Source organism: Podarcis tiliguerta (genome assembly GCF_965153285.1).
Source record: "Podarcis tiliguerta genome assembly, chromosome: 1".
NCBI lineage: Eukaryota > Metazoa > Chordata > Lepidosauria > Squamata > Lacertidae > Podarcis > Podarcis tiliguerta.
In genome coordinates, this window is record NC_139534.1 from 76326184 (window position 1) to 76337460 (window position 11277).

General features: G+C 43.2%; 1 protein-coding gene across 4 annotated transcripts in view; it reads right to left on the bottom strand.

Moving 5' to 3' along the window:
- Positions 1 to 3866, bottom strand: part of NELL1 (neural EGFL like 1) — a 356446-nt gene extending 352580 nt beyond the window's left edge. The window contains exon 1 of one of the 4 annotated variants that reach the window (XM_083430920.1): positions 3678 to 3863. In XM_083430920.1, coding sequence (XP_083287046.1) covers positions 3678 to 3726 — 49 coding nt within the window. In that variant the 5' untranslated portion in view covers positions 3727 to 3863. Of the gene's footprint in view, positions 1 to 3677 lie in introns of all 4 variants that reach the window. The other 3 variants (XM_083430921.1, XM_083430923.1, XM_083430922.1) reach the window with 3 other exon arrangements.
- Positions 3867 to 11277: the final 7411 nt, after the last annotated feature.

The window sequence follows — 11277 nt, forward strand, 5'->3', positions numbered from 1 at the left end:
CTAACTTTCAGTTACATCTTCAATTTGCACCTATGTACGTATTAAATTTTGCAAAGAGAAGGAAAAGAATTTGACCCGCTAATGTTAAAGGTCTATTCACAGGATTGTGGAAAGTAATTACTCATGTCAACAGAAAAAGTATCTTTAAAGTAACCAATTTGTACTCAAAACCCTACAGACTTGCCACCTTACTGTGCTTTTATCAGTCTCTTGGCTACCTGGAACATGGACATCATAGAAGAGCTTCACTTGATTGCTGTATGCCTAAGTATCTCATGGATGCACCCCCAGGTCACAATTCTTTGCTTTCATCTTGCCTATGCAGAAGGAACATTCGGTTTAATGCACTTACAGTTAACCATCCTCATGGAATATTTACTGCTGATAACTATTATGAAACTTCTTTCAAAACAAAAAATCTTGTCCGACAAAAATCTAAATAGCAAAGGATGCTCACCACAACTTTCCAAATTATTCACCTCATAACTAAGCCATAACATTGTGCTGTAATTTTATGGATGAGAAACTTTCATCTAACTGCATCAGCCATATAACTTATTCACATGAGGATCTACGAGTAAAGACCTGGTTGTTAATTAGATCCTATTTACAGGATTCAAAAATGAGCAAGTTGCATGGATGGCCTATGCAGACAAGGATACAACCATTCAAGGTTAAATACTCAAGTCCGAGTGATTTCCATAAAAGAGGGCTAAGCTCATGTATCACTCTCCCCTACGTAAATGAATAGGATTTATAAACTGCATAATGTTGGATGACTTGTGCCCAAAGAGTTTCCCATTTGTGGATCGTACTTATTAATCACTCCAAAGCACATTTGATGTAAAGTGCTTTACAGACTTGTTTTCAATACCCTAGTGAAATAAACTGCTTAATTCCTTTCTGACTAGTGAAAGATCCAAGCTGACATAAAGGGGATCATATGTGCAGATGCAAGTCCCAACCACCTAACTACCATAAAAGCTTATTCCAGCAGCCACCTAAGCACAGGTGTTCTGATGGATCTGCCCCCTTAGTCCTAAAACTAGCTATAGCTAGAATATCAAATACAAGCTCAAATTATGCAATCTTGGTAGTGTATCTGTAGAAGTAAAGATATTTCCTTCACAGACATCTCCAAAAGAGTGCCTACCAGACTGACCCTAAAGATGCTTTACTTTAGGAAGTAACAGCACAATCCCTAAGCATATTGACTCAAAAGTTCTGTTGAATTCAATGGGGCTTACTCCAAGGTAAGTGCTGTTGGGATTGCAGTCTAAATCATGCTAAATTTAGTGCAACTTACTAAGTATGCCTTACACCTGCAGGGTTTAGACACAGATTAGGATAAGGGGCATTACTGAAATGTTGAATTTTCATTTCAACTAGGGAAGCAATAACTAAAAAAAAAACTATTTAGAAATTTAACTTCCTTCAAAATCATATAAAGCAAAGAGTCTATTTAAAAAACTCTGTAAACAGGTGGGAAGAGAACAAAAGAAACAAGCAAAAAGCCCAAACCATTCCTGCTTAATTCCTTTTTTTAAAAAGAAATTTTCCTAATTCTCCTAACTGCACATACAGGATTGACAACCCTAAAGAACTATTCCTATTAAGGCACCCTTTTTAATTAAGATGGCCCCCACTGCAACCAATGTAGCAAGTATTTGTTAAGAGAGAAAGACATAAGGATAGCAGCCCACATGCATCCATTTCTTCCTTCTGCAGGCTTTCAACATTATGATCAGACTGCCCTAAAAAGCAGTTTGCTCCAGTTAAGTCTCAATTAAAGTGTGTTCTAGAAGACAGGAAGCTAAAGGGGGCGGGTAATCAGATGTGCATAGAAGGTTCTTTTTCCCCATCCCTCTTGAACAGGAGTACTCTGACAAATCACTATTATAAATGCCAGAATTAAGCAGATTGCTCCCCACCATGTGAAATGAAAGCATTCTGGAAACCAGCTGTTTGTACTCCCCTTCGTCTCTGTCAAAGAAACCCTTAGGGACCTGATCTCTTGCATTCTATAAAGTGGTGTGCAGTGGGTTTCCCTAAAGCTCTCCACTGTTAGTACTTAAAATCCTCTCCACCTTCTTCGTAAGCAAACAAAAAGAAGGATGGATGTCTAGGAAGATTTCCCAAACTTTTCATTTCCTGAATTTTTGTTAGATTAAAGCCTATAAAATAGAAATAATAATCAAAAAGAGCAAGTGAACTCATCTCCGGGAAGCAACAGAAAGTTAATGTCCAGAACGTTTCCGGCACTCATCTGGAAAGGGGAACAGAGAGATTTCTCACTGAGAACAAGACTTGGAAAAGCAAGACCACTTGTCATACACACAGCGCCCTGAACTGTTAGTAGCCGATTAATGGTGGCTGTTTTCTTTCTTTCATCAAGGCCATTGTGATGAGCTAGGATCACTGCATCCGATTTCAATATCTCCAGCTGATCTTATCCTTGAGCGTTTTCCCTCCCTATATTTTATCCTCCTCCTGTTATCAGACATAACAGTTTCAGTGAAAAGCCAAGCTAACTGCATGTCCGTGGCTGAGAAGACAATAAAAGAGTGCCACCCATGTGCAAAGCCCAGAAACAGGCACTCCCGCTTTTCTGGGAGGAGAAATCCCTGGTGGAATAACGCTCATCTTAAAACGAACGCACACGCGCGCGCACCCTCGTTGTCTTGCGAGCCTCGACAAGGAGATTATCTACCTCTGGCAGGTAGAAGTCACCTGCTTTTTTCAGCGTGCTCACAGGAGGGAATGAATGAATCCTTAAACTGGTGCTTGCGTTATATGAACACATCAATTTACAAATCATAAAAGGCTTGACAAAGGGGGATCAGAAGGCTAGGGCGGGGGGGGGACGTTGTGGGTCTGGGGTTTGCAGTAACGACTGATAAACGTAAGCAGCTTGCTCAGCTGCCTCTCCTTCCACCGCGCGCCGCCGCTGCCACCGAAGCGGTCCGGTGCCTCCCAAAACAGATTGGCTGGGGTGGGGCTTAAGCAGGACTTGCAACGTCCTGAGAGAGCTACTGCCATTGCAATGCAAAGTTTCCGAGTTCCGCCTCGCAAGCCGCGGCAAAAACCGGGAAAAGGCGGTTGGATGGGGCAGGTGGCGGCGCCCTGGGATCGCGGGTCTCCTCCTGGACCTCCAAGGTAGCCAGAGATACTATCGGGATCTCTTTTCCTCCCACTTTCCAGCCCTTGGGCTTTTGCTCCCTCCTCCCCAAAAGCCACAATCCATAACGGTCGCTTTTCAGCACAAAATCGATTACCTTAAAGATAGAACACCCCACCCCTTTCCTCTCTGTCCCCTTGATCCTCGCCGTCATTCACTCACACGCAGCCCAGTTTCTGCGCTAACTCGCGGCTGGAGGACTAGAGCAAGAATAGTCCCCGGTCCCACTTTTCAAAAAGAGAGGAGAGAGAGATAGCACCTTTAGGGGAAGAGATCGGCTCCTCCACAATAGCTATCTATTGTCTTTGCAACAGATACACCGAATGCGTGAGCGGGGATTATTTCCTATTAATATATTCTCCTCCGTGATGACCCCCGTGCCCGTCGCGAGCAGCGCCTTTGCAGCTGCTTCGCACCTCCCTTTCCGTGCAAGGCTGCTGGGGCGGGGATGCCCCCCCCCCAAAAAAAAAATCTCCGTCCGCCACCCCTTCTGCCTTACCTGTTCTCGCAGCTGCCAGGCAAACCCAAACGCCTACAATTACATCCATCTGGGCTGGTCGCGCTGTATTCCCCGTTGAGATCCCGGCGCAAGGCAGAGCCTGGCTCTAGCACTCTTCGGAGCTGCGGAGCCTCCAAACTTGAAGCGCTCGTTTTGCCAGGGCTTCGAATAGAAAGAGAGATGGGGAGGGAGGGAGGAAGGGGGGAGGAAGAAGAGAGCGCGAGAGACAGCGGCACACAACCAGCGGCCAGAGCTGCTACCCTGGAAGAGCCCACGTGTTCTCCTCGGGGATGATCCCGGCTCTGGTTGCCTTTCCCCCGCGGGGCTCCGCGGCGCACGCCCAGCCTGACGCTCAATCTTTGTTCAGCTCTTTCTCCTCCGCCGCCCCCGCCGCCTCCAGTTGCCTCCGCCTGCCGCCAGGAGAGTGGCACCGTGAGCTCATCGCTTGAGCGGATCCCCCTCTTGGCGCCTAATGGATCAGTCTGAAGCACGACCAACCCCCTCTAAAGAGGGAGGCAAAGGCATCTTCGGAAAGAACCTGGGCAAGTGAACAGGAAGGGAGGCTGTCCAAAGAGCCGTCCAACTTACTCCGAAAAAGAGAGAGAGGAGTCGTCTGCTGCTGCTGCTGCTGCTGCTATAATTCGTCTTGCGTGATAAATAAGGGCGCTTCGACGGCGGCGGGGAGGGGGGGACAAAACAGTATCGCTTTATTCGGGTTAATTGATAAGGCTCCGAGCCCCACTGTCTCCCTTTCCATCCATGTGTTTATATACCTGCCAAATGAGGACACGCCATACGTCTGTTAAAGTAGTAGAATCTGGACTACGAAATGCGATAGTCCAAGATGTTTTGTTTTCCCTGTCTGCCTGCCCCTGGGAATATACCTAAGAACAAAATATCGGAGGACAAGGGGGTGGGTCGGCTTGAATATCTGGATCGTCCTGCCAAGTAGCAGAGAAGATTTTACTGCCGGTCATCTGCTGCTGAGCGGGAACATAGCTGCCTGTATCCATCCAGCCATTGACACCATTTAGAAATATTGATTAATAATAGATAAGCAGTGAAAGACTGCAAACAGCCAACCCAGGCGTAGGCAAACTGCAGCCCTCCAGATGTTTTGAGACTACAATTCCCATCATCCCTTAACACTGGTCCTGTTCGCTAGGGATGATGGGAATTGCAATTCCAAAACATCTGGAGGGCCGGAGTTTGCCTATGCCTGAGCTTACCTTTTAACCCAGGGATGGGGGGACCTACACCTCCCCAAAGGTGGTTGGATTACAATTCACATATCCCCAACCATTGGTCATGCTGGCCTGGGGCTGATGAGAATTGGACTCCAGCCACACTTCTCTGCTTTGACCACCTCGGTTTCTTGGCCCTATTCATTTTTATTCAGAAGTAAGCCACACTGGGTTAAATGGGACTTACAGTGGTACCTCGGGTTACATATGCTTCAGGTTACAGACTCCGCTAACCCAGAAATAGTGCTTCAGGTTAAGAACTTTGCTTCAGGATGAGAGCAGAAATCGTGCTCTGGCGGCGCGGCAGCAGCAGGAGGCCCCATTAGCTAAAGTGGTGCTTCAGGTTAAGAACAGTTTCAGGTTAAGTACGGACCTCCGGAACGAATTAAGTACTTAACCTGAGGTACCACTGTAGTTCCAAACATGTGTATGTGGGCATGCATCTTGCTGTGACTTGTTTTATATTTTAAAAAAAAAAAATCAAAATTCAGCAAACAGTGCCATGATCAGTTTGGCACAACTGTGTTCCATTGACTTCAGCAAGAATTGTGTGCGCACAGAAGTTGTAACCAATAACTTGTAACCAAGGAATATGAAACCCTGCTCAGCAGCAGCAGGGCTGTAAGCAAGCTTTCTGTAGAGGTTCAAATAAGAGAATTCATTCAGTGCGTTCCTAAGCACAGAAGTAAATTCTTTTAAGATCAATTGAGCTTAATGGATCCATTGTTCTTAACAGATCCATTGAACTAAACACCTATTAAGTAAGCTTAGCATTTGCAGTCTTAGGAGGCAGGGAAGCCGCAATGAAAACACTTCTTCACCATCCAAAACCACCAGCAATTTTGATACAGCTAACCGTTAATTGATTGCATTTGTCATTTTCTTGCATTATTAGCAGCAGTTTTGTGTGATTCAGAGTAGATCAGGAATATGTGGAGAATGAAAACAGTTTTAGGAATCTGCAAGCAAATGACACACAATGTAAGCATATTCTTCCTGCTCTCTACTTGTTGTGCTCATTCTGCAACAGCTGGTTCTGTTTGCATATAGCTGGAATACAGAACATGGCAATCACAACCTTCAAGGTTTTTTGCAGCCTTTGTATTCTGAGGAACTTTTCAGATTTACAAATAAAATAGGAGCATTAGTTTCTTGGCATATATTCCAAATTCTACACCACATAGTTTGACTTTAAATAATTGGTTTGGCAGCCCTAACTAAAACTGACAATTTGCTTCCAATGCAGAGCAAAAGAACTAAAATGAGGTGTTTTTTTAAGGGGGGTGGGGAAGAAACAAAGATTTTATGAAACACGAAAATCCAATTTACAAGCAGTACATTATGTATTCCCCAGCAAAGGCTTGTGAATTCATTAATATCACTGTGAATCCATTAATATCACAGTGACAAGGAGTCCTGCAAACCTAAAGTAAACTTTGCAAACTGAAAGTTGCTGGCAATTGCACCATGCATTGGATAAAATTCGTCATATTCAAAGTTTGCTGCAGATTCTCTTGTGTATGCTAGTAGTAGCAGTATGTTTTTAGTTTCAGAGGACGGGCTTGGAATTTATCTTAAGCATTTATATCAAACCCTTCAACATTAACATTTCCAATCCAATTAAAAGACTTCTTTGTGTTCCTCGCCCACCTTGCCTCAAATGACAGGGAAACCTGGAGAAGGGCCTCAGAAGAAAATCTTAATTGCAGAAAGACAACTTGCCCACAGTTCCTAAACTTTCTTTATAGTGCACACCTAAAGTTTGGTCTGAATCATGTTAGGGATGGGCTTTGCATGCACACTCCTCCACAGTTTGGGTTGAGGTGAATGCCCATGACTACAGTGTTCCCTCAGGTTACATACGCTTCAGGTTACATACGCTTCAGGTTACAGACTCTGCTAACCCAGAAATAGTACCTCAGGTTAAGAACTTTGCTTTGGGATAAGAACAGAAATTGCACGGCGGCAGCAGGAGGCCCCATTAGCTAAAGTGGTGCTTCAGGTTAAGAACAGTTTCAGATTAAGAACAGACCTCCAGAACGAATTAAGTACTTAACCTGAGGTACCACTGTATAGCAAAATGGTTATGTGGCGGCAGCTTATACTGTTTCCTGTGCCTGCTTTGCACTCAGGTTTCTGCCTCTTCTACCTAACCATGAGTCCCTTGGCATGTGTTCCTCCTCGGACTTTTTCTACTTAGCATACAGAGAATGAAGACAAAGCCAAGCCTGGTGCTCCTGTCCACCATGACCATTTGGTTTCTGGCCCAGAGTTCACCCTGCCTTTCCCCCCTTCCTCCATAACAAATTTAGCAGTGAAAATCCATCTCCTTACCTCAGCAGCTCCTTTGAGAGGCCCCTCTTAAAAGAATTTCACCAGGTGTTGCCTTTCTCATCATAGTTTGCAATAATGGGAGAAACTGCACCTGGAGGAATTTTCCTTCCTGGGCTTCTCTTAAAGGCACAGGTGCCTTAGCAAGTTTCGTTCTGTCAGCTGTATGTTCCCCAGGGTTGTCTGGCCCTGAAAAGTATCCGATCTTCTTGCCACCTTTTCCTGGCCTTCCTCCTGTAGTTTTCAGGACAGGCTGATGTAAAGAAAATAAGAGGGGAAGATGTTTCCCACCACCACCACCAATTTATCATTAGGAGAAGCTTCACTAGTTCAATTCCCCCACCCCAAACCTAGTGTTAAAGGTAAAGGAACAATATTCATCGACTGAGTGGGAAGTCAAGGAACAATACTTGTTCGCAGCCCTTCACAATCCCATCCTTGTTGAGGTTTGCCTTATGGAAATCAGTGCTGGGGAAAGCAGCATCTTCATAGTTGCACATTTCAGCCAGTCATGAGGCAAAACATCCCTGTCAGGAAAATATGACAGAGATCTCTAAGCATCCACCTATTAGGGATGTTGCAGCGGTGGACTTCCTTCACTAGGTGATTGGACTAGGTGACTTCTAGAGACCTTCCAACCTTTTGATTCTATTTTTGTATAACATTTGTGGATAGCCTCACCTTCTCCATGTCTCACTGGTTTGGTTTACTTAGGCAATATAGCTCCCGTTTTATATTCTCTGTGTGATGGAACTGCTGGTGTGCTGAGCTAGGATTCTACAGAGGCCAGTATCAATTGTATACATTTGAATATATGGTGTTTTTTCCAACAAATTGGGGAAGACTTATGATGTCCACAACTGAAGTCATAATGTGATGCTTTCTAAAGTCACAGTTCAAGTCGGGGAAGAAAAACATAGGAAGCTGCCTTTACCAAGTCAGGCCATTTTATTTATTTTATTCCATAAAATTTATATGCCACTTGATTGTAGAAAAAGCCTCAAAGCCATTGATGAATCCGACCCAATATTGTCTTCATTGACTGGAAGTGATTGTCCAGGAGTTCAGATAGGAATCTTTGCCAGCCTTAACTCATGATTCCTTGGGATCTTTTGTATGTAAAGCTCTACACACTTCATTGAGTTATTATACAAAGCCAGGCCATTGGTCCAACTGGTTCCATATTGTTTACACTAAGGTGCAGCACTTTCCAAGGTTTTTGGGGTTTTTTATTTTGGCATGGGGAGAGGGATTAGCCAGGGTCTTTCCTAGCCCTACCTGAAAATACAAGAGATGGAACCTGGAGTCTTCTGTACTCTTGAGCTCTGCCCCTCCCCTTAAATCCTTCTTTAAAAGTGTGTTTTTACTCTAGGGGGTGGAAGTCGCACTAGTGTTTGATTATACTGACATGAGTGGTAAATCAACCCCTAAGCATTGTGAGTTTTAGCAGGTTAGGGAGGTTGGACTTCGTTTGGAGAGACCCGGGTTCAAATTTCCATTTGGCCATTAGTTTATTGGGTGACTTTGGTCGTTGTGACTGTGTACAAATCACTAATCTGAAAAGCAGCAATGTCAGCCCTTTTCCCGATTCAAATCAAAGTTGGTTTTGAGGAAAATGCATCAAAATGCAGTATTTCATAAGAAATGGCAGCATAGTTGTAGGATAGATATATGGATTGTGGCTAATATCATGTGTACACCACTTCTCAAACCAATAGTGGGAGCGTACTGGATGCCAAGTAAACAGGAGTGTATACACAGTCTGTGTCTCAGTGTCACCAGCACAGTTTTTGTGTAGGTAAACAAAAGGACCAGGTATGCTTTCTAGAACTTTTTGGAGAAATGAGATAGATAGATAGATGATAGATAGATAGATAGATAGATAGATAGATAGATAGATAGATAGATAGAGATAGATGATAGATAGATAGATAGATAGATAGATGATAGATAGATAGATAGATATGGGTGGCATATATGCTATGGATTATTATTGTCCCCATTCTCTCTCATACCTACCAAAAGGAAATGGTTTTATTTTCAGTGAAAGGAACTCTCCAGGGAAAGCCTTTTAACTTGCGATGAAAAAAGACTGGCTGCAGGAATCATACATGTGTCACTGTCTCCTCACTTGCTGCACTTTTTTGCTGGTTGATATATTTAGCTACTCTTAAGCAGCCATCGTAGCCGTGGACACCTTAATGCTCATTTTAAAAAATCATGAAGAAATTTATCATATATAATAACATCCATTAATCCCTCTCAACTGCCCCCTTCTGATGAAAAAAGTCCTAAACAGTTTAGAGCCACATTTTTCTCTGCCACTCATCAACCTGCTATTTGTCTTCCTTTTATCACTGTCAGTGATTCATAAGAGAAGAAAGTGGGTCTCATTAAAAGAAGTGACAGGGAAAGCTGTTTGTCCTGCTAAATAATCCCATGCGGCATTTAATCCTCAGGTGTGTGGTGCTAAGGGGCAAAGAGCTTTAAAGCAAGGACTATAATAAAACACACACACACACACACACACACACACACACAAATTGTGCATGGCTCTGGCAGGGGGGAAATTGGCTGCATTAAACTTGTGTTTAGTATTCCAGAATCAGGTAATGTTTTGTAATCCTAGTTGCTTAACTTGAGGTCAATTCTGTCATAAGAATTCTCAAGCATGATAAATGTTTAGAACAAAATTAATTAAAAAAACCAACAATAGAATGTTCCCTAAGCCTTGTACCTAGTCAACATATTTCTTGTTTCCAAAATTTATGACACTGGGAGTTCTTTCCACATTCAATATATATCACACCTGAAACCAGTTTTAGAAAACAAATGCAATTCACTATATTGTTTATATTCTATACTAGAAATAGAAACTGCCTTATCCAAGCATAGATGTATTCCTGGCTGCAATGGAAACTAAAATATTGTTACATGCATGAAGGGATAACTACCATACTCATGCTTTCTATTTACTGTGTTGTTGTGTTGTCTACTGGAATGTTGGTTACTGTTATAAAATAGATTATTATGCTTCAAGTTTAAATAGAAAAAAAGTCTCATCATCAGACTTTTCTCAGATCATGTGATGTAAAATCCATTCCTTGATCCAGACCAAGATTTCAGAACACTGCGGTTCAAGTACAGGGCAGTCCATCGCAGTACTTACAGCAGCTACCTAGGAGCATATGAATTGCTTGTTTAACCAGGCCAGCACTCTGCCCACCTTCAATTCCAAGCAACTGGTATTCGGGAGCATAATGGAGGTAGAGCATAGCCACTGTAGCTAGTGGTCATTAGAGGCAGGCAAAGCAAGGGGAATTCTGAAATGAATGACACTAGTCTAGAAGGAAAAAAACTATAGCTAAATTTGTTATTTATTTCCAAAATTTATAGGCCAGTTCAACACAAAAATCACAGATAAAAACATAAAATAGGCCTAATACAACTTACTTAAAATGCCTTCTGGAACAGAAAGGTCTTTGTCAAGCTCCTCAAGTTGAACAGGGAGGGGACCTGTCTGATCTCAGCTGGGAGTTCCACAGAATTGTGCCCATATTAATGAATGCACAGCTCCTGCTGGAGACAAGCCCAGTGTCTGGGCCATCAAGGACCACTAACAGAGAGTCCCTGAAGATCTGTGATTGGGGAATAATATAAGGAATCAGGTGGTCCTTAGCTCAAGGATACCATGCAGTTGCTGAGGGCCTCACAAATTAATACAAAATCCTGAACTCAGCTCAGTGATGTGTGGGCAGCCACTGTAGGACGAATAAGAGAAAAGTGCCTCCTTCTTCCAATGGGAGGCTTCATGGACTCTCTGTCCCTTCTCTGAACAGCAGGAGCCCTTCCATTTGCAGAAGGGCCACTCTGGATCCAACCTTCTAAATTTTGCTGAAACCAGAACAATTTTGTCACTATATTAAAGTTTGCACATTAAACTTAGGGTTCATCCATACTTCTGCTTGTCCCACGATTTTGAGGCACAGGTGTGAGAGGTTTTTCTTTTGTCCCATTGCTTTCCC